This window comes from Leptodactylus fuscus, chromosome 9 (genome assembly GCF_031893055.1).
Source record: "Leptodactylus fuscus isolate aLepFus1 chromosome 9, aLepFus1.hap2, whole genome shotgun sequence".
Taxonomy (NCBI): Eukaryota; Metazoa; Chordata; class Amphibia; order Anura; family Leptodactylidae; genus Leptodactylus; species Leptodactylus fuscus.
The window spans coordinates 16,208,658-16,234,242 of NC_134273.1; the positions used below are offsets into that span (position 1 = coordinate 16,208,658).

The following is a 25,585-nucleotide window of genomic DNA, read 5'->3' on the forward strand; positions in this document are numbered from 1 at the left end:
CTGCAGCCTGGCAGTGTAGTCTGGAGCACCCCTATACCTGCAGCCTGGCCGTGTAGTCTGGAGCACCCCTATACCTGCAGCCTGGTGGCGTAGTCTGGAGCACCCCTATACCTGCAGCCTGGCGGTGTAGTCTGGAGCACTCCTATACCTGCAGCCTGACCGTGTAGTCTGGAGCACCCCTATACCTGCAGCCTGGCCGTGTAGTCTGGAGCACCCCTATACCTGCAGCCTGACCGTGTAGTCTGGAGCACCCCTATACCTGCAGCCTGGCCGTGTAGTCTGGAGCACCCCTATACCTGCAGCCTGGCCGTATAGTCTGGAGCACCCCTATACCTGCAGCCTGGCAGTGTAGTCTGGAGCACCCCTATACCTGCAGCCTGGCAGTGTAGTCTGGAGCACCCCTATACCTGCAGCCTGGCCGTGTAGTCTGGAGCACCCCTATACCTGCAGCCTGGTGGCGTAGTCTGGAGCACCCCTATACCTGCAGCCTGGCGGTGTAGTCTGGAGCACCCCTATACCTGCAGCCTGGCCGTGTAGTCTGGAGCACCCCTATACCTGCAGCCTGGTGGCGTAGTCTGGAGCACCCCTATACCTGCAGCCTGGTGGCGTAGTCTGGAGCACCCCTATACCTGCAGCCTGGCGGCGTAGTCTGGAGCACCCCTATACCTGTAGCCTGACCGTGTAGTCTGGAGCACCCCTATACCTGCAGCCTGGTGGCGTAGTCTGGAGCACCCCTATACCTGCAGCCTGGCCGTGTAGTCTGGAGCACCCCTATACCTGCAGCCTGGTGGCGTAGTCTGGAGCACCTCTATACCTGCAGCCTGGCAGTGTAGTCTGGAGCACCCCTATACCTGCAGCCTGTCCGTGTGGTCCGGAGCACCCCTATACCTGCATCCCTGCGGCGTAGTCTGGAGCACCCCTATACCTGCAGCCTGGCCGTATAGTCTGGAGCACCCCTATACCTGCAGCCTGGTGGCGTAGTCTGGAGCACCTCTATACCTGCAGCCTGGCAGTGTAGTCTGGAGCACCCCTATACCTGCAGCCTGGTGGCGTAGTCTGGAGCACCCCTATACCTGCAGCCTGGCCGTGTAGTCTGGAGCACCCCTATACCTGCAGCCTGGTGGCGTAGTCTGGAGCACCCCTATACCTGCAGCCTGGCGGCGTAGTCTGGAGCACCCCTATACCTGCAGCCTGGCCGTGTAGTCTGGAGCACCCCTATACCTGCAGCCTGGTGGCGTAGTCTGGAGCACCTCTATACCTGCAGCCTGGCCGTATAGTCTGGAGCACCCCTATACCTGCAGCCTGGTGGCGTAGTCTGGAGCACCTCTATACCTGCAGCCTGGCGGCGTAGTCTGGAGCACCCCTATACCTGCAGCCTGGCCGTGTAGTCCGGAGCACCCCTATACCTGCATCCCTGTGGCGTAGTCTGGAGCACCCCTATACCTGCAGCCTGGCCGTATAGTCTGGAGCACCCCTATACCTGCAGCCTGGCCGTGTAGCCGGGACATTGTCTATAACTGGTCTGATTGTATATTCCGGACCTCCCCCTATAACAAATTGCCGAATCCATATTTGATGTCCGCTATAGAGCACTTGAGCTCTGTGAACTTGTTCCAGGTTCTTCCATGTTTGTCCTTTAGAACTTTTTCCACACTGAAACTAAGTGACCCTGTCAGTGTACGCTCATGTGGTAACATTTTGTAAGAAGCAACAGATCACTCTTCCACTTAAAGCAACAGTCCAGTCATGAGCCCAGACATGAAATATAACTCAGCCCCGACAGTCGACGACTACCAGATATTAATTTTCCTCCATGTTTGTTGCACGGCTACTTTTTGGCTCATTGCTTTAGGGAAGATCTGTGATCTGGGACCAGCTTAACTATAGAGCCTAAGAGTCTTAGACATGCGACTGAGCCGAGTATGCATGTGTATGTGTGAGTCAGGAGTCTAATATGTCGCCAGACCAAGCCTCAAAGCTCATTTCTATGGCAATCTTAAAGGTACGGTAGATAAGAAGAACCCATCAAACCATTGATGTCGCCTCCCACACTGAAATATTTCGGGAAGACTGACAGGCCTCACTGGCAGGCATCCAGGACAGCTGAGTGACAGGCGGTAAGGACGCGCTGAGATTCAAGAAGTCACCATTCTTTTGTAAGCTGCATACTGGAGACTTACTAAAAAGCTGCAAAGTTTACCCAGCTCCTCCACTGTTTAACAAAAGGATTTAGGCTTTATGGGAGACCATGGGACAATAAGTGTTCCACTTCCATTAGTGACTTCTTCCATTAGGCTGGTCTTGCTCTCTCTCACAATACACAGGTCTGTTTAACCTTTTGTTGCCCAAATGGATAAAAAGACATCTACGCGTCCAGGGCAGCGGTTTAAAGTTGCAGATACAATTTTTTTTTCATCTCCTATGAGATCAAATGATCCAACATCCTCAAATTCTAAAATCTATAAAACATAGTGTATAACACTGTCAGGGCTCCTAGGAACCTTTCTATAAAACATATTGTAGAACACTGTCAGGGCTCCTAGGAACCTTTCTATAAAACATAGTGTAGAACACTGTCAGGGCTCCTAGGAACCTATCTATAAAACATAGTGTAGAACACTGTCAGGGCTCCTAGGTCCTATCTATAAAACATAGTGTATAACACTGTCAAGGCTCCTAGGAACCTATCTATAAAACATAGTGTAGAACACTGTCAGGGCTCCTAGGAACCTATCTATAAAACATAGTGTATAAAACTGTCATGGCTCCTAGGAACCTATCTATAAAACATAGTGTATGACACTGTCAGGGCTCCTGGGAACCTATCTATAACACATAGTGTAGAACACTGTCAGGGCTCCTAGGAACCTATCTATAAAACATAGTGTATGACACTGTCAGGGCTCCTAGGAACCTATCTATAAAACATAGTGTAGAACACTGTCAGGGCTCCTAGGAACCTATCTATAAAACATAGTGTATAAAACTGTCAGGGCTCCTAGGAACCTATCTATAAAACATAGTGTAGAACACGGTCAGGGCTCCTAGGAACCTATCTATAAAACATAGTGTATAAAACTGTCAGGGCTCCTAGGAACCTATCTATAAAACATAGTGTATGACACTGTCAGGGCTCCTGGGAACCTATCTATAACACATAGTGTAGAACACTGTCAGGGCTCCTAGGAACCTATCTATAAAACATAGTGTATGACACTGTCAGGGCTCCTAGGAACCTATCTATAAAACATAGTGTAGAACACTGTCAGGGCTCCTAGGAACCTATCTATAAAACATAGTGTATAAAACTGTCAGGGCTCCTAGGAACCTATCTATAAAACATAGTGTAGAACACTGTCAGGGCTCCTAGGAACCTATCTATAAAACATAGTGTATAAAACTGTCAGGGCTCTTAGGAACCTATCTATAAAACATAGTGGATAACACTTTCAGGGCTCCTAGGAACCTGTCTATAAAACATAGTGTAGAACACTGTCAGGGCTCCTAGGTCCTATCTATAAAACATAGTGTATAACACTGTCAGGGCTCCTAGGAACCTATCTTTAAAAAAATACTGTATGACACTGTCAGGGCTCCTAGGAACCTATCTATAAAACATAGTGTATGACACTGTCAGGGCTCCTAGGAACCTATCTATAAAACATAGTGGATAACACTTTCAGGGCTCCTAGGAACCTGTCTATAAAACATAGTGTAGAACACTGTCAGGGCTCCTAGGTCCTATCTATAAAACATAGTGTATAACACTGTCAGGGCTCCTAGGAACCTATCTTTAAAAAAATAGTGTATGACACTGTCAGGGCTCCTAGGAACCTATCTATAAAACATAGTGGATAACACTGTCAGGGCTCCTAGGAACCTATCTATAAAACATAGTGTATGACACTGTCAGGGCTCCTAGGAACCTATGTATAAAACATAGTGTAGAATACTGTCAGGGCTCCTAGGAACCTATCTATAAAACATAGTGTATGACACTGTCAGGGCTCCTAGGAACCTATGTATAAAACATAGTGTAGAATACTGTCAGGGCTCCTAGGAACCTATCTATAAAACATAGTGTATGACACTGTCAGCGCTACTAGGAACCTATCTATAAAACATAGTGTATGACACTGTCAGGACTCCTAGGAACCTATCTATAAAACATAGTGTATGACACGGTCAGCGCTACTAGGAACCTATCTATAAAACATAGTGTATGACACTGTCAGGACTCCTAGGAACCTATCTATAAAACATAGTGTATGACACTGTCAGCGCTACTAGGAACCTATCTATAAAACATAGTGTATGACACTGTCAGCGCTACTAGGAACCTATCTATAAAACATAGTGTATGACACTGTCAGGACTCCTAGGAACCTATCTATAAAACATAGTGTATGACACTGTCAGGACTCCTAGGAACCTATCTATAAAACATAGTGTATGACACTGTCAGCGCTACTAGGAACCTATCTATAAAACATAGTGTATGACACTGTCAGCGCTACTAGGAACCTATCTATAAAACATAGTGTATGACACTGTCAGGGCTCCTAGGAACCTATCTATAAACATAGTGTATAACACTGTCAGGACTCCTAGGAACCTATCTATAAAACATAGTGTATGACACTGTCAGCGCTACTAGGAACCTATCTATAAAACATAGTGTATGACACTGTCAGGGCTCCTAGGAACCTATCTATAATACATAGTGTAGAACACTGTCAGGACTCCTAGGAACCTATCTATAAAACATAGTGTATGACACTGTCAGGACTCCTAGGAACCTATCTATAAAACATAGTGTAGAATACTGTCAGGGCTCCTAGGAACCTATCTATAAAACATAGTGGATAACACTGTCAGGGCTCCTAGGAACCTATCTATAAAACATAGTGGATAACACTGTCAGGGCTCCTAGGAACCTATCTATAAAACATAGTGTATGACACTGTCAGGGCTTCTAGGAACCTATGTATAAAACATAGTGTAGAATACTGTCAGGGCTCCTAGGAACCTATCTATAAAACATAGTGTATAACACTGTCAGGGCTCCTAGGAACCTATCTATAAAACATAGTGGATAACACTGTCAGGGCTCCTAGGAACCTATCTATAAAACATAGTGGATAACACTGTCAGGGCTCCTAGGAACCTATCTATAAAACATAGTGTATGACACTGTCAGGGCTCCTAGGAACCTATCTATAAAACATAGTGTAGAATACTGTCAGGGCTCCTAGGAACCTATCTATAAAACATAGTGTATGACACTGTCAGCGCTACTAGGAACCTATCTATAAAACATAGTGTATGACACTGTCAGGACTCCTAGGAACCTATCTATAAAACATAGTGTATGACACTGTCAGCGCTACTAGGAACCTATCTATAAAACATAGTGTATGACACTGTCAGGACTCCTAGGAACCTATCTATAAAAGATAGTGTATGACACTGTCAGCGCTACTAGGAACCTATCTATAAAACATAGTGTATGACACTGTCAGCGCTACTAGGAACCTATCTATAAAACATAGTGTATGACACTGTCAGGACTCCTAGGAACCTATCTATAAAACATAGTGTATGACACTGTCAGGACTCCTAGGAACCTATCTATAAAACATAGTGTATGACACTGTCAGGACTCCTAGGAACCTATCTATAAAACATAGTGTATGACACTGTCAGCGCTACTAGGAACCTATCTATAAAACATAGTGTATGACACTGTCAGCGCTACTAGGAACCTATCTATAAAACATAGTGTATGACACTGTCAGCGCTACTAGGAACCTATCTATAAAACATAGTGTATGACACTGTCAGGACTCCTAGGAACCTATCTATAAAACATAGTGTATGACACTGTCAGGACTCCTAGGAACCTATCTATAAAACATAGTGTATGACACTGTCAGCGCTACTAGGAACCTATCTATAAAACATAGTGTATGACACTGTCAGCGCTACTAGGAACCTATCTATAAAACATAGTGTATGACACTGTCAGGGCTCCTAGGAACCTATCTATAAACATAGTGTATAACACTGTCAGGACTCCTAGGAACCTATCTATAAAACATAGTGTATGACACTGTCAGGACTCCTAGGAACCTATCTATAAAACATAGTGTATGACACTGTCAGGACTCCTAGGAACCTATCTATAAAACATAGTGTATGACACTGTCAGGACTCCTAGGAACCTATCTATAAAACATAGTGTATGACACTGTCAGCGCTACTAGGAACCTATCTATAAAACATAGTGTATGACACTGTCAGCGCTACTAGGAACCTATCTATAAAACATAGTGTATGACACTGTCAGGACTCCTAGGAACCTATCTATAAAACATAGTGTATGACACTGTCAGGACTCCTAGGAACCTATCTATAAAACATAGTGTATGACACTGTCAGCGCTACTAGGAACCTATCTATAAAACATAGTGTATGACACTGTCAGCGCTACTAGGAACCTATCTATAAAACATAGTGTATGACACTGTCAGGGCTCCTAGGAACCTATCTATAAACATAGTGTATAACACTGTCAGGACTCCTAGGAACCTATCTATAAAACATAGTGTATGACACTGTCAGCGCTACTAGGAACCTATCTATAAAACATAGTGTATGACACTGTCAGGGCTCCTAGGAACCTATCTATAAAACATAGTGTAGAACACTGTCAGGACTCCTAGGAACCTATCTATAAAACATAGTGTATGACACTGTCAGGACTCCTAGGAACCTATCTATAAAACATAGTGTAGAACACTGTCAGGACTCCTAGGAACCTATCTATAAAACATAGTGTATGACACTGTCAGGACTCCTAGGAACCTATCTATAAAACATAGTGTAGAATACTGTCAGGGCTCCTAGGAACCTATCTATAAAACATAGTGGATAACACTGTCAGGGCTCCTAGGAACCTATCTATAAAACATAGTGTATGACACTGTCAGCGCTACTAGGAACCTATCTATAAAACATAGTGTATGACACTGTCAGCGCTACTAGGAACCTATCTATAAAACATAGTGTATGACACTGTCAGGACTACTAGGAACCTATCTATAAAACATAGTGTATGACACTGTCAGGGCTCCTAGGAACCTATCTATAAAACATAGTGTATGACACTGTCAGGGCTCCTAGGAACCTATCTATAAAACATAGTGTATGACACTGTCAGGACTCCTAGGAACCTATCTATAAAACATAGTGTAGAATACTGTCAGGGCTCCTAGGAACCTATCTATAAATCATAGTGTATAATACTGTCAGGGCTCCTAGGAACCGATCTATAAAACATAGTGTATGACACTGTCAGGGCTCCTAGGAACCTATCTATAAAACATAGTGTATGACACTGTCAGGGCTCCTAGGAACCTATCTATAAAACATAGTGTATGACACTGTCAGGGCTCCTAGGAACCTATCTATAAAACATAGTGTATGACACTGTCAGGGCTCCTAGGAACCTATCTATAAAACATAGTGTATAACACTGTCAGGGCTCCTAGGAACCTATCTATAAATCATAGTGTATAATACTGTCAGGGCTCCTAGGAACCTATCTATAAAACTTAGTGTATGACACTGTCAGGGCTCCTAGGAACCTATTCATATATATAGATTCATAAATACGTCTAAAACTACAAACAGGAGTCGTAGGGTACAGTGCAAAAATTGACAGTATTGATACTTATGTCCCAATGGTTCCATTCATCAGGTCTTGACTTACTGCATGTATGGATAGCCATATATATCTGTCTCCCTATATAGCGGCATTCCTGTACCTATCTTTGTATACCGTTATATTGTAGTCTATCATAATTTCCAGTGGTCTTGGCAAGCCACAGATGTCTTGACACTTCAATTGGGGGTAGGGGGCACTTACTATTTAACCCCGCGGTTAGTCTATTGCCTATTACTCTGTGGTCAGAGCTCCATCTGCTGTACTGTTTAGAAACTACATGTAAAATCTGACCCGTCAGCCGCTGCGATTCTCTTCCCGGCCATCTTCCAAAAACATTTAACAACTAAAAACCCCAGATTTGCTGTCAGGTTTGGCACTTTTGCTAAAGACAACTGAAGATCGTGAAATCCTAGCACGGGGGGAAAAAGCAAACAGCTATTAATATAATGTGTATTATAAATGAAATCTAAAAAGCAGACCCCAAAAAAATCACAATAAAAGCCTAGAATCTGGTTACACGGCGAGAGCGGTGCCCACTAACTATAGTATTGCTCATTTTCAGTTTGCTTTGGATGAAATCCCATAATTCAGTATAGACCGAAAGAACAAGGCCTCCATTATGGATTTTAAGAGCTTAACAGAAAAGTCCTGAGCTAAAACCAAAAAGAAAAGCCTTGTGAGGTGAGAGGTTCAGGTCGATTTTAACCAGTTCCTATTCACGGAGTTGTTATCCCTTTAAGGACCTATGAAAAATTCCCCTTTAAGGGCCTGATTCATACAAATAGATTGACATTTGCTGAAATGGTTAAAAAACAAAACCATCTTAGTTGCTGCTAGCAACCAATCACAGAAGAGCTTTCATTTTCCAAGAGGAGAATACAAAATGAAAGCTGTGCTGTGATTGGTTGTTATCGGAAACTAAATTGGTTTGGCTTTATGACTATTTCGATTATTCCAACCCAATATGACTGTTTTTAGCTATGGATTTAAAGGGGTCGTCCAGGAATTGGTAAATTTATCTATCTGGTTCTGGGGATGGGATAGAATGGATCAGGCGATTCCGACCATGTCATGACCCCCCTGGTAATATGATCGGAAGCAACACTTGTCCCCTTCACTGTAGTCAGCCGGCCCCTATAGCACCGCTAATTTAGGGAGGGGGTAGAACCCCAGATTCTGAACAGGGCTTCCGATCACATGACCTGGCCTGACCCCCCCGGGATCAGTCATCCGCAAGTAAATTACCAACCCCCGGACGACCCCTTTAAGGCTGAGTTCACACAGAGTTTTTTGGTCAGGAATCCGCCTCAAAATCAGCCTCCAAAAAAAAGCCTCCCAATCTTAAAGGGATTCTACCATTAAAAACCTTTTTTCTGTGGCTAACACGTCGGAATAGCCTTTAGAAAGGCTATTCGTCTCTTACCTTTAGATGTGATCTCCGCCGCGCCGTTCCTTAGTAATACCGGTTTTTACCGGTATGTAAATTAGTTCTCTGGCAGCGATGGGGGCGGGCCCCAGCGCTGAAGATGCAATGAGGGCGTCCCCACCGCGGCCCGAGAACAGGATCCTGCGCCGCCTCTATCTTCTGCTGGATCCTCCCTTCTTTCTTCGGCGGCTTTGTCGGCTCTGACACTAGCAGAGCCGAATGCGCATGCGCGCAATTGCGGCCTCGGAACTATGGCCGCACATGCGCATTCGGCTCTACTAGTGTCAGAGCCGACAGAGGTGAAGCCGCCAAAGAAAGACAAAGAAAGAAGGGGAGGATCCAGCAGAAGATAGAGGCGGCGCAGGATCCTGTTCTCGGGCAGCGGTGGGGACACCCTCATCACATCTCTGGCAGCTGGCGCCCGCCCCCATCGCTGCCAGAGAACTAATTTACATACCGGTAAAAAACGGTATTGCTAAGGAACGGCGCGGCGGAGATCCCATCTAAAGGTAAGAGACAAATAGCCTTTCTAAAGGCCATTCTGACGTGTTAGCCACAGAAAAAAGGTTTTTAATGGTAGAATCCCTTTAAAACCTTAAAGGGCTGTAGGAGACTGGACAAAAATTCAGAAACCGTCACCATCTCCTACAGCCTCTGGGGTTGTCCGGGAACTGGTCATTTACTTACCTGGTCCCAGAGATCTCAGATGATGAATCGGGGGGAGGGGGACTCCAGCCTCTCGGGTTGTTTTACCTCCTCCCGAAATTAATTACCTATGCTATGAGGGCTGGCCGACTAAAGTCAAGGAGGGAGGCGGCCAAACATTGCTTTCGATCACATGACATGGCTGGAACCCCTGATCCATCATCCGTGATCCCTAGGATCACGAAAGCAAATGACCAATCCTTGGATGACCCCTTTAAAAGGTCTGTAGGAGATTGGACAAAAATCCAGAAAGAGCCCCACACTTATCTATCGCTTGTGTCTTGTATTACAGTTTATTTCCTTTCATTTGAATAAGCTTAAGGTGCAATACCAGACAAAGCCTATGAAGAAGGGTGGCGCTGTTGTGCTTCAATCTAAGGCCAGTTTCATATCTATAAATACAGGCAGCTTTTTAGAGCCCCAGAAAGTCAGTATATCCTATCTTGAAGAATCGGCCATAATAAGATCACGCCCGATCCTTCCTCTTAAATAGGACATGTGCCAGTTAGCAAATTGGTAAACAGGGAGATATTACATTTGCATGGATTCAGATTTTAGAAGGAGCACAATGACTGCAAGAGCAACTCTCTCTGGAGGACTCAACACATCATGGACAGTCTACTAGTTTCAATGGACACTGTAATACTCCCTTTTACCTGCGGAGGCACTGCTGGATTTCCTCACAAAAATCTATGAATGATCTATGGAAGTCCTAGATCTATCCAACTTATTTTTTTATTTATTTTTTTAACTATTATACATAAAGATCTTGCCAAAAGGGGGCGCCGCCTCTAACTTTAGTCAAATCTTTCAACCATGTGTGTACATAACTTTGAAGAACCGATTTAAAGAGGAGACATATTAATCCTAATCCGTTTATTGATAAAACATATTTCATCGTATTCATATCACCGTCACAATTGTCCAGACATGAACGTTACCGATTGGTCGACGGTTTTCCGGGAACGACCGTCGCACATTCATATCCAAAAACGTTTTAAAACAGAAACATTTTTCTACATTCAAAATTCATTGACATCGATCCTGAGGTCGGCACGGAATTCTTTGCTACATTATCACCTCTGACCTTTGGAATTCAATTTTTTTTTTTACTGCAGCGCCCCTACAGGAGACATAAGGTATGACATGTCTATACTATAGAGCACTATATAATTTAGAAGTCTAATCTAGGGCTTTTAGGGTTTATTTTATGGATCTGTGCCATTCCATTGGTCTAGGCACAAGTGACTGGCAGCTATTTATTCCCTTTTACCCAGTTAGAACACATGCACACTCAGCTGGGCATGCCTGGATATAGGGGGGGCCTGGATAAACAGCCGCCAACCAAATGCAGCTGTCATGTGTAAGACCGCCTAGTGGTCTCCACCCTGTGACTCCCAACTTATTGCAGCACTACAACTCCCAGCGGGTCGTGACAGGTTGGCTAGCACTAGGTGTGACACGGCAATGCAGCAACGCAAATTCTTCCAGTCAATACATTTTAATATTTTCCCTTTAGCCAAGTGTGCACCACTATTAAAAACAGGAAAGCAAAGAGTATATTGACATAGGAGGTCTAGATATAGCAGCCTGCCAACGGAGTATCTGAGGGGCTTTTCATCATCCTCTCCCCCTCCCCACCCCCCAATTCTGGCAGTGCTGCTATTGAACGAGGTGCCCAAACCGAGAACAGAAGCGTTCCTAGATCAGAGGTAGATTGTCCTTGGGAAAGGGGCGTCTAAACCAGGAGTACAAGTTGGTCGGTCTCTGTACAAAGTGGGGAAGGTGTGACAATGATCAGAAGGGGCACAGGATGGTGGGGGGGGCCCATCCGCAGAGAAGAAGGAATACAGTACAATTCTCAAGAACAGTCAAGTAATATTGTATATAGCATATACCTATGAAGTGTACCTTAAAGGGGTTTTCCGAAAATGAACACTGATGCGAACATAGCCCAAGCTTGTTACATAACGGGATATGGCCCTCAAAGTTCTGACACCCCATCACGAAAAAGTGTTTTTCCAATATCTGCCCTTCCGCAGACATAGCTGTGCCTTATACTGCTGGTCTATGGGATTAAGGATAGCCGGAAATTTTAGATTATTTCCAAAAAGTAAAGTGTGAGCTATATTCAATACATACATAGAATATACCCGTCATGTGTGCGTCATATTGAATGGGACTGAGCTGCAATCAGATCATGTGACCAAAGAACATGACCCCACCGTTCAGGGAGCACCGCTGCCATTTCAAAAAGCTGATCGGCCGAGGGGCTGAGTGGCAGACCTTCCATAGACGGCTTATCCCATACACTGCAGAAGAGCAGTTTTATTTTGCTGCAGATTTTGCTGTAGTTTTTTTGAGCTATAGCCAGGTGTGGATTGAGCAGAAAAATAAGAACTTCCTATATATTTTCCATTCCCCCCCCCCTCCCAAGTAAAATCTGCACCATAAAAAAAGCAGCATCTCTTCAATGAGTGACCTCAGCCTTATAAGCAGGTTACTAAGCTTGTACCTATTAAAGGGGTTTCCTAAAACCTTCATTCTTCATGGTCAGGTGACCGGGGTACAGCTGAGCCCATCTTAGTGACTGTGATACTACATCCACCATTCATGTGGTTCTTCACCACCTCAGACAAATCCAAGTGTATGATATGAGGGGTGCTGATTTGAGGGGCGCTAGACCCAGCATCTATCAGCTATAGAGGGCCCATGCTATACACAGTACAGAGCCAGAAGCAAATAGCGCCATCCAATGTATAGTGGCCAGGCACTGGTACTGCAGCATAGAGCCCATCAGTGGGAGCAGATTTGCAGTATCGGCACCCAGCCAATATTCAGGACTGAAGCCATCAGTTTCTGGGCCTGTATTATGTATAGCAAGGACCCCCTACAGCTGATGGGTGCAGAGGTTAGCCGCCCCTCCCCATAATAAATTATAGGCTATCCCAAGGATAGGCCATAGCGTCCTAAAACCTGAACACCCCCTTTAAGCTGCAATACCAGGTTTGGTCACTAGACAACGTATGATGCTATGTATGGCATACAGGTGCAGCAGTCGCCCAACTACCACAGACCTGTCAGTCAGCTGATCGGGGGGGTTCTTTGAGCTGGACCCCCAGAGATCTCGTTGTGATAATCAATGTCACGACTACTGACTATTTCACTAGAATTGAGAATGATAATCCACTAGAACCCAGCGCCAGCCCTGGCACTCGCCCACTGATACCACTTCCTAAACTGGCAGGCTGTGCCCTTGTCTGCACCACTTCAGTCCCCGATATGACCAGACGACATCCTCACTTTACTCTGTGAAATAAAGAGAACCGCATCCCCTGCTTTATCATAAAATATATTTTGCCCATTTCCCGAAATAAATATAAAAGGGTTGGTTGGCTGTGGACGATTAACCCCTCCACTCCCACAACTAGCTCGGCGCGTCAGATGGAGGGAACAGTACAACCCCCGGGCTTGTAGTGAGAACCTGCAGGATGAGACGGGAAGACGGAAATAAAAGGAGACGTTGCAATACAATTATACCAAGTATTACATTAAAAAAACAAAAGAATAGAAAAAAAAATAGATATCAACTAGGCAATGAATAAAGTTTATGACGTGGAGGTCTCTCAGAGAAGCCTCGTTATCCTTCACGCTCAAAGACTTCTTGGACTTTGGAAAAGACCTAAAATAGAAAAGGGGAACATCTTAAAGGGGTTGAATGGAGTGCAAAATCTATTTTTAAATAGTCTTTTAGAGAATTTAGAGTTAAAGGGGTACCCCGATCAGGACCCTAAATATTTGTCATGGTTCTCAATCTCCCTCTAGATGCAAGGACATGGCTAGAAGGAGTCCGAACAAAGTGACAGTCGAGCACTTGCCCTGGTGCTTTATTCAAAGTCTATGGAGCTGATGGAAACAGCCGAGCAACATAGGCCAAGTCCAGGCACTCCTGAATGGAACAGCAGGGCACGTGCTTGAACAGCGATAGAGGCAAACCCCCGATCAAATTGTACAAAGCTTGCAGCGTCTACCGTGTGAACCAGAACTCCATTTCCTTATTTATTCCAATGAGACTTTCAAGCTCAGCCTTAAAGGGATTCTACCATTAAAACCTCTTTTTTGTGTGGATAAGACGTCGGAATGGCCTTTAGAAAGGCTATTCGTCTCTTACCTTTAGATGTGATCTCTGCCGAGCCGTTCCTTAGACATACCGGTTTTTACCGGTATGCAAATTAGTTCTCTGTCAGAAATGGGGGCGGGCCCCAGCAATGAAAATGCGATGGGGGCGTCCCCACTGCTGCTTGAGAACACGATCCTGCGACGCCTCTATCTTCGGCTGGATCCTCCCCTTCTCTTTCGTCTTCCTCTTGCGTCACCTCCGACGCCTGCGCAGTTGGCTCTGCCAGTGAGACATGGCATGCCAGCTATTTTTGGGAAGCTGCTCTTTCTCTCGTAGTTCAATGCAGGAGTGGCCTCCCAAAAATGGCCGCTGGCCAGCATTTGCACTCGGCTCTGCTGGTGTCTCACTGGCAGAGCCAACTGCGCTGGCGTCAGAGGTGTCGCAGGAGGAAGACGACAGAGATGGGGAGGATCCGGCCGAAGATAAAGGCGTCGCAGGATCGTGTTCTCGAGCAGCAGTGGGAACGCCCCGTCGCATTTTCAGCGCTGGGGCCCGCCCCCATCACTGCTAGAGAACTAATTTGCATACCGGTAAAAACCGGTATGTCTAAGGAATGGCGCGGCGGAGATCACATCTAAAGGTAAGAGACGAATAGCCTTTCTAAAGGCTATTCCGACGTCTTATCCACAAAAAAAGAGGTTTTAATGGTAGAATCCCTTTAAAGAAATGAATGAGAAAACCGATTTCCAGTCCACATGATAGATGCTGTGGGTTTCGGACTGTCTGGTCAGGAGTCACAAACACAAGATTTTACGCACCATTCCTCTCTTAAGTGCATGACGTAACCCACCTGATCTACAGAGTGTGAAGCATCAACTTTTCGGACTTTTCCCCTTTTCTCATACAGGTCAATGATGGGCCTGGTGGACTGGAGGTAGGTCTGAATCCTGGAACGTAAAAAAGAAGACCTCTGTTATGAAGAGGACATTCAATATCTCCCTGTGTCCATGTGTGTCCGGGGAACAAACTGCTGCACAATGCTATTACTTTCTTTTCCTTCCCCAGCTGCTGTCTATACACGTCTGTCTCCATGTTTGCCAAGTGTCCTGTTTCTTCCTGTGATGTCAGAGCTGTGATGTGCCAAGTCAATAGGAGGTCTGCTACCGCGCTGCTCCCCTCTCACACAGGACAAAGCAAAGAGACTGCAGCTGCATCCCCCTCCTAGATTTACACTAGACCAGGGGGATCCAAAATTACGATCACTGGATTAAGTGCCGTGTCCCTTTCACTGCTTTTTTCTTGCATAGTGACAACTCAAGCACTGGCTGAATAGGACCAGCTACAGTTCCCTGCATGGCTGGGTGACCAGGACACAGCAGCTTTGGTACGACTCCCATCATGCAACCAAAGATCACCTTGTTAAAGGGGCTCTATCATTAGATTTTCCAGTTTTTAGATAAACATATGCCTGAATAGCCTTTAAAAAGGACATTCAGGTGCTGCTAATAGTTTTTGAAACCCCCCCCCCCCCCCCATAGCGCTACTGCGCACGCTCCCACGCCATTTTTGTGTAGAGAACAACGGTGCCCGTACTGCGCACGCGCAGCAGTTCTCACGGGAACTGAGCAGTTCTCTACACAAAAATGGCACTGGGGCGTGCACAGTATCGCTCCGGCGCGAGATTTTGATCGAAACCGCCGGGCTGGAGACGGTGAATCGCAAGGAGGAGGACGTGAACAAGCTATGACGCGGGGGGTGCATTTCACAAAATTTGTAAGTGCAGCGCTATCTACCATGTCATATACACGTGTGATGAACCTCTGTACGCACCTCTTCTCCAGGCTCTCCCGGTTATCGTCACTTCTTCCACTGCTCTTCCCCCTCTCCAGGCAGCGCGCTATACAAGTCTAACAGAATGGAAAGAATCAGAAATGGTCCGGCCATATTACTGGAAGCAATGAAGAGCAGTAGGCATGCAAACAAATAAATCTATGACCCATCCCTCTTCAATTCCAAAAATATCCCAGGTATAGTTTAACCCCATGCTGCCAGGTAGTTCAGTCCCATATGCAAGCCTTATTTTCTCCTTAAAGGGACCATTAGACAGTGATACGTTCTGCAACTTTCTGCCGTATCCTAACTCCTCTGCATTCTCAAGATCTTTGCGTTGATAATGTTAATATTCTTACTTACACCTAGAGAATTAAAGTCCCTTTTATCGGGGGCAACACAGTGGCTCAGTGGTTAGCCTTGCAGCGCTGGAGTCCTGGGTTCAAATCCTGTCAAGGACAAACATCTGCAAGGAGTTTGTATGTTCTCCCTGTGTTTGCGTGGGTTTCTTCCCATACTACAAAGAAATACTTGGAGATTTTCTGGGACACACAGATACTGGTAACCAATTAGGTCATGATATGTGATCTGCCGGGGTCTGACACCTATGACCCCCATGATTAGCTGGTTCCTGTGAACACTGCGGCCTCTTCACTCAGTATCAAGCACAGTGCAGTACACATCATAGGGTCCCATTTACTTGACTGGGACTGAGCTACTGCTGTACAATGTGACTGATGAATGAGATATCATCGGTACAGAGAAGGGAAAACCAGAAGATTAATGTTTCACAGCACATGACAGTGGCAAAAAGGGCAACTGGTTTGCAACACAACAAATCCTATAGGTCTCAAGGGGCACATGCAAAAATACATGCACAAACTCAGTAAGCATGTTATGGGGTTGGGGGTGGTGGGATAAACCAAACGGCTATATGAAGCCAATGGCTACCTTATGTCGACTCATGCACACAAATGAGTGTCCTGTCCGATGTGGAGCAGATTTTGCAGCAGAATGCACTAGGTAGACACTCAGAGTGACATCCGAGATGTACTTACTTGTATGGCGGCTTCCGATGTGTTCTGTTCTGATGACACGGGGCAGGGTAGGACTTGCTCTATGTTCATCAGAACAGAACATCGGACGCCCCCACGGAGGAGCATCGGCCTGAACACTCGGCCATAAAAACAGGACTGCTCACATTCAGTGATAGAAAAGATTGAAGACTAAAGACTGAACACGTACTAGAATACTGCAATGACTTTAGAGGCGTGCTCCCAAAAACCAATGAGTGTGCCTTGGATCCGATCACCTTCATATAGACAGATGGTAGTCTCAGGTACGCCATTGTGACCGTTCACCCCCGACATTGCCTACCTCATTATCACAATCAAAGAATAGTACAAAGGACACGTCCGCTTTGCCGTCCATGGTCCTGTCCCAGCCCTGCAGGTTGTCTTCGTTCCTGGGGAAACCGTCGATAAGGAATTTATTCTTCTCAGCATTTGCTTCCATGGTTTGCTCCATTGCCTGGACCATAAACAGAGATCACGTGTGAGAAGAAGCGACATGTTATCCAAGGTTTTATCACTAAGGGTTCTTAAGCTGAAGCCCAACGTTGCAGAAACGCAGCTTTTTTTATTGCAGATTTTTTTTTACAACCAAAGCCAAGAGTGGATTCAGTGGCCACAGCGAGCTGGATGGAGTGGAATAGTCTATATATATATATATATATATATATATATATATATATATATATATATATACACACACTTATCACCTATATCTACAGTAAATTACAATATTAATGAATATATATATATATATATATATATATATATATATATATATACACACTAAAGATTCCTGTGAGAGTCGCATTTGGCCGCCACATGAAAACAGGATAAGCACGTCCTGGAAACTCACAGCCACCGGCCTCTGATCTCATGGGGAGTGAAGGCTTCACAAACTGCGGCTGTCTGGTTGTCGTCCCAATATAGGTCACACACCAGAGTCCTACAAGACAGACACGGGTGTAGTTCCACCTGTTTCCAAAACGTATAGCCTTCAGCTTGTGATCCCCTCCTCGCCGTAATCCAAAAGCCTCTAGATATTGTATCATGGCTTATTCATTAACAGTGCGGTCAGATAACACACAGCACTAATGTACCACAAGCGGTCATCTGCGGTCAGGGGTGTAATTTACTGTAGATATAGGTGATAAAGGTCAGGAATCTACAGTAACCTGACAGTCACAAAGCCTTCCTTCCCATGGGAATCATTAAAGTGGATGTTTCATGTCCTCGGGCACATGCGGTTTTATACGCCGCTAGAAAGACGACAGTGTGCTGAATTCGGCGCACAGTTGGCTTTTCTGTTATGTGCCCTTGGGCTGGAGATATTGGTGCAGTTACCGATATCTCTTCACTGTCAGAAGGGCGTTCCTGACAGTCTAGACAGACTGTGAGGAACGTCCCTCCTAACAGTACTACCCATAGCTCTGTACTGTCAGAGGGGGTGCTCCTTACTAGTCAGATCCTCACAGCTGAGCGGTAAGCAATGCCCCCTCTGACAGTACAGCACTATGGGCACTCCTTACTAGAGATGAGCGAACACTGTTCGGATCAGCCGATCCGAACAGCACGCTCCCATAGAAATGAATGGAAGCACCTGTGACGCTGACTTTGCCGGCAGCCGGCCGGCGTCACAGGTGCTTCCATTCATTTCTATGGGAGCGTGCTGTTCGGATCGGCTGATCCGAACAGTGTTCGCTCATCTCTACTCCTTACTAGTCAGTTCCTCACAGCTGAGCGGTAAGGAGCGCCCCCTCTGACAGTACAGCGCTATTGGGTAGTACTGTCAGTAGGGGAGTTCCTTACAGCCCAGCTAGACTGTCAGGAACGCTCTTCTGACAGTGGGCAGATCGGGAACTGCACCAATATCTCCAACCCCAGGGCACATAACAGGAAAGCCTGAATTCAGCGCACTGCACTGCATCTGCTTTCCAGCGGTATATAACACGGCATGTGCCCGAGGACATGGAAAGTTCACTTTAAAGCAAAGCCATCACCATGAACAAGCAGAGCGGAACAGACTGGCACATGGGAAAACATTTAGTATAACTTGATTAATCCAAATCTCCACTCATTCTGGGCTTAGGAGTCCAGGGGGCGGTCCTATTCAGTGAACGACAGCGATCCCTAAGTGTGCATAGAGACAGCTGTCAGAGTAGGACCGCCCACTGGACTCCCAAACCCAGAATAAGTAGAGATTTACATCAATAAATGACAAATTATTTTGAATCTTTTCCCCAATAACTATCAATCTGTTCAGTCCCTCCTGCTCCGGACAAGACTACGCTCAGCTAAAGTGGTTTTTGTTTTATTTGCACTTGCTAAAGATTTGAGTGAGGTTCGATCAAGATCTCGGGCACGGTGCACCAGGACATAGGTATAGACATCTAATGTCCGATCAGGTTGGCGTCCATCTTTGCCTCCAGGACGGCTTACCCTCTGCAGCAGGCTAATGGTGATCTCTACTGGGACTATCTTGCCATCCCGAATGTAAGACTCGATCAGTTCCCCATATTGAGAGCCGGGCCTCTTCCTCTCGTCACGAAGCAAGTCTCCAGCCGACAGATGGGTGTAGCCATATTTCTAAAAATAAAGACAACTCTCTTTAGTCACAGGTCCTTACAAGAGCAAAGGCAAAAAAATGCAGCAGAGCAACAACATCGAAACGTTCAGGTGGACAGCGGCGGCGACTGACAACTTCAGTGGGGTCGGCCGACCATCTAACGAATGTGAGGGCGCCCTGACTCTTCACTAATGGCAGATGACAAGGGAAAAGAAGAAGGATTAGGCATGCTGGGGAGGGGGGGGGGCTCACTTGGCGCACCCCGGGTCCTCTGTATACTACGCGGCCCTTCCTTGTAATTTGGACAAGCCACAGCTCTCTCCCAGGCCATATATATCCCTGACACTGAAAACCTGTCATTACACAGTCTGACACCAGCCCAAAAACCCCGGCCCCAAGTTCCTCAGAGAGGCGCAGGTTAGAGACCACTGCTAAAAATGGCATAGTCCTACAATTCAGAAAATGTCCAGACATCCCCTCACCCATTAGTCTTTTTTCTAGAAATCCAAGTAACCTTGTAGAAGTCATGGTGAAGACAGGAGAGTCACAGCTGAAGGGGCGCAGTAATTGGGGGTACAAGCTCCGCAGACCTCTACACGTGCAAGCTCCAGCTAGGTATACAATGTATTGTACGAAAGAAAATTCCCTTTAGGGCAAGGAGGCGACTATAAACATGATGGAAACAGAGTAACAGCTCCTGCAGGGTGACAGTCAACAAGCGTAATATCAGTCACACCCCAATTTAACCGAGCCCCTATTATACCCCCAGGGGTGCAGGGAGTCTCTCATATATTAGATTACTGTAAAGTGCCTGGTGTGAAAATGACAATTTCAAGAGTGAAAATTTGCTTGTGCAGACACAGACAGGACTGCTGTAAGATTTCAGCTCTGAAGCCTTGTATAATACTCCAGAGGTGCACTCACAGGATGTAACTCAGGATCGGTACAGGATAAGTAATGTAATGTATGTACACAGTGACTGCACCAGCAGAATAGTGAGTGCAGCTCTGGAGTATAATACAGGATAAGTAATGTAATGTATGTACACAGTGACTGTTCAGCAGAATAGTGAGCGCAGCTCTGGAGTATAATACAGGATAAGTAATGTAATGTATGTACACAGTGACTGTACCAGCAGAATAGTGAGCGCAGCTCTGGAGTATAATACAGGATAAGTAATGTAATGTATGTACACAGTGACTGCACCAGCAGAATAGTGAGCGCAGCTCTGGGGTATAATACAGGATAAGTAATGTAATGTATGTACACAGTGACTGTACCAGCAGAATAGTGAGTGCAGCTCTGGAGTATAATACAGGATAAGTAATGTAATGTATGTACACAGTGACTGTACCAGCAGAATAGTGAGCGCAGCTCTGGGGTATAATACAGGATAAGTAATGTAATGTATGTACACAGTGACTGTACCAGCAGAATAGTGAGTGCAGCTCTGGAGTATAATACAGGATAAGTAATGTAATGTATGTACACAGTGACTGTACCAGCAGAATAGTGAGCGCAGCTCTGGAGTATAATACAGGATAAGTAATGTAATGTATGTACACAGTGACTGTACCAGAAGAATAGTGAGCGCAGCTCTGGAGTATAATACAGGATAAGTAATGTAATGTATGTACACAGTGACTGTTCAGCAGAATAGTGAGCGCAGCTCTGGAGTATAATACAGGATAAGTAATGTAATGTATGTACACAGTGACTGTTCAGCAGAATAGTGAGCGCAGCTCTGGAGTATAATACAGGATAAGTAATGTAATGTATGTACACAGTGACTGTACCAGCAGAATAGTGAGCGCAGCTCTGGGGTATAATACAGGATAAGTAATGTAATGTATGTACACAGTGACTGCACCAGCAGAATAGTGAGCACAGCTCTGTAGTATAATACAGGATAAGTAATGTATGTACACAGTGACTGTACCAGCAGAATAGTGAGTGCAGCTCTGGAGTATAATACAGGATAAGTAATGTAATGTATATACACAGTGACTGCACCAGCAGAATAGTGAGTGCAGCTCTGGAGTATAATACAGGATAAGTAATGTAATGTATGTACACAGTGACTGTACCAGCAGAATAGTGAGCGCAGTTCTGGAGTATAATACAGGATAAGTAATGTAATGTATGTACACAGTGACTGTACCAGCAGAATAGTGAGCGCAGCTCTGGAGTATAATACAGGATAAGTAATGTAATGTATGTACACAGTGACTGTACCAGCAGAATAGTGAGTGCAGCTCTGGAGTATAATACAGGATAAGTAATGTAATGTATGTACACAGTGACTGTACCAGCAGAATAGTGAGTGCAGCTCTGGAGTATAATACAGGATAAGTAATGTAATGTATGGACACAGTGACTGTACCAGCAGAATAGTGAGTGCAGCTCTGGAGTATAATACAGGATAAGTAATGTAATGTATGTACACAGTGACTGTTCAGCAGAATAGTGAGTGCAGCTCTGGAGTATAATACAGGATAAGTAATGTAATGTATGTACACAGTGACTGCACCAGCAGAATAGTGAGCGCAGCTCTGGAGTATAATACAGGATAAGTAATGTAATGTATGTACACAGTGACTGCACCAGCAGAATAGTGAGCGTAGCTCTGGAGTATAATACAGGATAAGTAATGTAATGTATGTACACAGTGACTGCACCAGCAGAGTAGTGAGCGCAGCTCTGGAGTATAATACAGGATAAGTAATGTAATGTATGTACACAGTGACTGTACCAGCAGAATAGTGAGCACAGCTCTGGAGTATAATACAGGATAAGTAATGTAATGTATGTACACAGTGACTGCACCAGCAGAATAGTGAGCGCAGCTCTGGAGTATAATACAGGATAAGTAATGTAATGTATGTACACAGTGACTGTACCAGCAGAATAGTGAGCGCAGCTCTGGGATATAATACAGGATAAGTAATGTATTGTATGTACACAGTGACTGTACCAGCAGAATAGTGAGTGCAGCTCTGGAGTATAATACAGGATAAGTAATGTAATGTATGTACACAGTGACTGTACCAGCAGAATAGTGAGCGCAGCTCTGGGGTATAGTACAGGAGGTAACTCCATACCTGTGTCTATACTCTCTTTTGGGCTTCCTGTACCATAGGTAAGGTCTTGGTGTCAGATGGTAGTTTGACAACTGGAGAACCTTATACAGAATTTTAGGGCGAGTTATGACTCTCCTGGAGTGCACGGACAACAATAGATGCAATGGATACAGGGGCTTGTTTTGGAGCAGAGGGGGATGGTTCCCGTCAATTCACTTTGATCCTGCAGCCCTTGAAAAGGCACCAAAATAAATTGACACAACCCCTTACACAACAATGTACTGTATGCACAGGGCACAGTATACACAGGCAGGATCTGCTCCAGTGCCCTCACTCGCCCCTCAGGTCTGCACATACACCCCACACAACACAACTCCTCAGGCTATCTGATTACTGGTCAGAGCCAAAACAGCCATTACAGCACATTAGCCCAGCTTTACCAAGATCCTGAAAGGCAAAGTTGTCAAGTTATCAGCAATCTACCCCCATAGGTGGTAGCAAATTAGATTCAGAACCAAAGAGGTGTTTGTGTGACACGTCATGTGACAACTGCAATGGCAGCCAAGATTGTTGTCACCCAACTTTCCCACGAGCAGATTTTCTTTAACAAATGAAAGCAATTGACACAAATAAATCTCCTACTTCAGACTTAGAGGGGGATTCCCATGCTTAAATCGTATCCCCGATCTACAGGATAGGTGGGGACCCAGCAGTCCGACCTCCACAAAACCACTTAACCCTGATCATGTGGATAGCCAAGACGTGGAATACCCCTTTAAGAGTCCAGAGTGCCCTCAAGCAATAGTCTACGTCTCATCTACACAGTTTCCACTGATGACTGTACTGGGCGCTGTAATAATCGGGTCACATTTCACTCCTGACACACCCTGAGCGCTCCAGGAAGCTGAGTGTGCAAGTCCGCCAGGGATCAGAGTCTTATCTGATCTCGGGAAAGCTGGGTGACAAGTCAGCACTGCATAAGATCAGCAAAAATTACATTATATATACAGTATGGAAGAGAAGCCATTCAGGACATCAGAGAAGCCGGGTGACAGTTCTGCAGCAGACACATTACTGTACGGCATGGAAGACATCCCAACAGGATATCGGAAAAGCTGGTGACAGTTCTGCAGCAAATCTGCATAGAATACATTAACATACAGAATGGAAGATATACCAGTCAGGATATGGGAAAAGCTGGGTGACAGTTCTGCAGCAGATATGCATAGTATACAGTGCTATACACCATGGATAATATACCAACAGGATATCAGAAAAGCTGGGTGACAGATCTGCAGCAGACACATTACTGTACAGCATGGAAGACATCCCAACAGGATATGGGAAAAGCTGGGTGACAGCTCTGCAGCAGATATGCATAGTATAGAGTACTATACACCAAGGAAAATATACCAACAGGATATGGGAAAAGCTGGGTGACAGTTCTGCAGCAGATATGCATAGTATAGAGTACTATACACCAAGGAAAATATACCAACAGGATATCAGAAAAGCTGGGTGACAGTTCTGTAGCAAATCTGCATAGAATACATTAACATACAGAATGGAAGATATACCATTCAGGATATCAAAAGAGCTGGGTGACAGTTCTGCAGCAGATATGCATAGTATATAGTACTGTACACCATGGAAAATATGCCAACAGGATATGGGAAAAGCTGGGTGACAGCTCTGCAGCAGATCTGCATATACTACATTATCCTATAGCATGGAAGCGATACAACTCAGGATATCGGAGAAGCTGGGTGACAGTTCTGCAGCAGCTCTGCATAGTATATAGTACTGTACAGCATGGAAGAAATACCAACAGGATATTGGAAAAGCTGGGTGACAGTTCTGCAGCAGATATGCATAGTATATAGTACTATACACCAAGGAAAATATACCAACAGGATATGGGAAAAGCTGGGTGACAGCTCTGCAGCAGATGTGCATATACTACATTACCATATAGCATGGAAGATATACCAACAGGATATGGGAAAAGCTGGGTGATCGTTCTGCATAGTATACATTATCCTATAGCATGGAAGCGATACAAGTCAGGATATCGGAGAAGCTGGGTGACATGGCCCTCAGTGCAGTTATAGCAGCCAAAATACAACCCAGCTTTCCCTGCAATAAATAGCCGCTGCCCCTATAGCTGCGGTTTCTGCAGTCTTAACCCTTGCCTGGCTGATGGCTGCCTGCACCCTGGCATGCTGGAACTTGTAGTCCCATAATAGTGCCAGACCCAGATTGAGTATCAATGAGCAGGCTGACCGTCCTCAGCATTACCCTGCAGGGGCCACAGCCCGCCACTCACCTCCACGATCTTCTCGCACTGGGTCCCCTTCCCAGCCCCCGGCCCTCCAAGGACGAACACAACGAGAGGCTTCATGGCAGCGGAGACAAGAGAGCGGGAGAGCAGAGGAGAGAAGCGGGTCACGGCGCCCAGGGCACGGAAGAGCATACAGAGCAAGGCGGGGAGGAGCACCAAGCCGGCTGCCCGCTGCTGAGGTGTCACTAGCAGGAAGTGACGTCACCGCGTCCGCCCCTTGGCTTGCGGAGACCAACGCTGATTGGTTACATCACCTTTCAGTCATTTGAAATCGGTCATGCCAGTGGCGCTCATTTTAACTGTGGGCATTTGCCAGTAGTAGTAGTCGCCTGGGTAAATGGCATGATTTGGCACATAGATTACATAGATTACACCCAATGGGTATATATATCAATAAAATAGCTAGGAGAATCTATTAACCCCCTGCTGCCCTGCTCAATTGCTTCTAGTTGTAAATAGAGTAACAGACATAGCTGTAAATTGTCTTAAGCTATGGCCACACGTAGTAGAAATGCGTTAGCAAAATAAGTGCAACGTTTTACAGTCCGGAATAATGAATTTGATGAATTAGAGGAGAGCGGTGGTCCAACAGTGCGCATGCGCTGCCCCATTCATTTCAATAGGAAAGAGCTGAAGCGCAGCACTCTGGTTTTTGGACAAGTTATGCTCAATTCACAGAGTAGGGTATAACTTACTGACAGGTGGGGGTCTGACCACT

The 25,585-nt window shown here is 45.4% G+C and overlaps 1 protein-coding gene across 1 annotated transcript; it reads right to left on the bottom strand.

The window, feature by feature from the left end:
- Positions 1 to 10,719: 10,719 nt before the first annotated feature.
- Positions 10,720 to 25,041, bottom strand: CMPK1 (cytidine/uridine monophosphate kinase 1). The gene is made up of 6 exons (XM_075287882.1): positions 24,853 to 25,041; positions 19,320 to 19,466; positions 17,188 to 17,340; positions 15,811 to 15,887; positions 14,831 to 14,927; positions 10,720 to 13,542 (listed from the first exon to the last, which is right to left on the bottom strand). The coding sequence occupies exons 1-6, from the start codon at positions 24,997 to 24,999 to the stop codon at positions 13,501 to 13,503; spliced, it is 663 nt and encodes a 220-aa protein (XP_075143983.1). The 5' UTR covers positions 25,000 to 25,041; the 3' UTR covers positions 10,720 to 13,500.
- Positions 25,042 to 25,585: the final 544 nt, after the last annotated feature.

Excerpts from the sequence above, each read along its gene's own strand:
- CMPK1 (XM_075287882.1), bottom strand. The coding sequence starts at position 24,999 with ATGCTCTTCCGTGCCCTGGGCGCCGTGACCCGCTTCTCTCCTCTGCTC. Across the intron at positions 17,341-19,319 it reads CCATTAGCCTGCTGCAGAGG|GCAATGGAGCAAACCATGGA; the intron begins GTAAGCCGTCCT and ends TTTATGGTCCAG. Across the intron at positions 14,928-15,810 it reads CGGGAGAGCCTGGAGAAGAG|GATTCAGACCTACCTCCAGT; the intron begins GTGCGTACAGAG and ends TTTACGTTCCAG.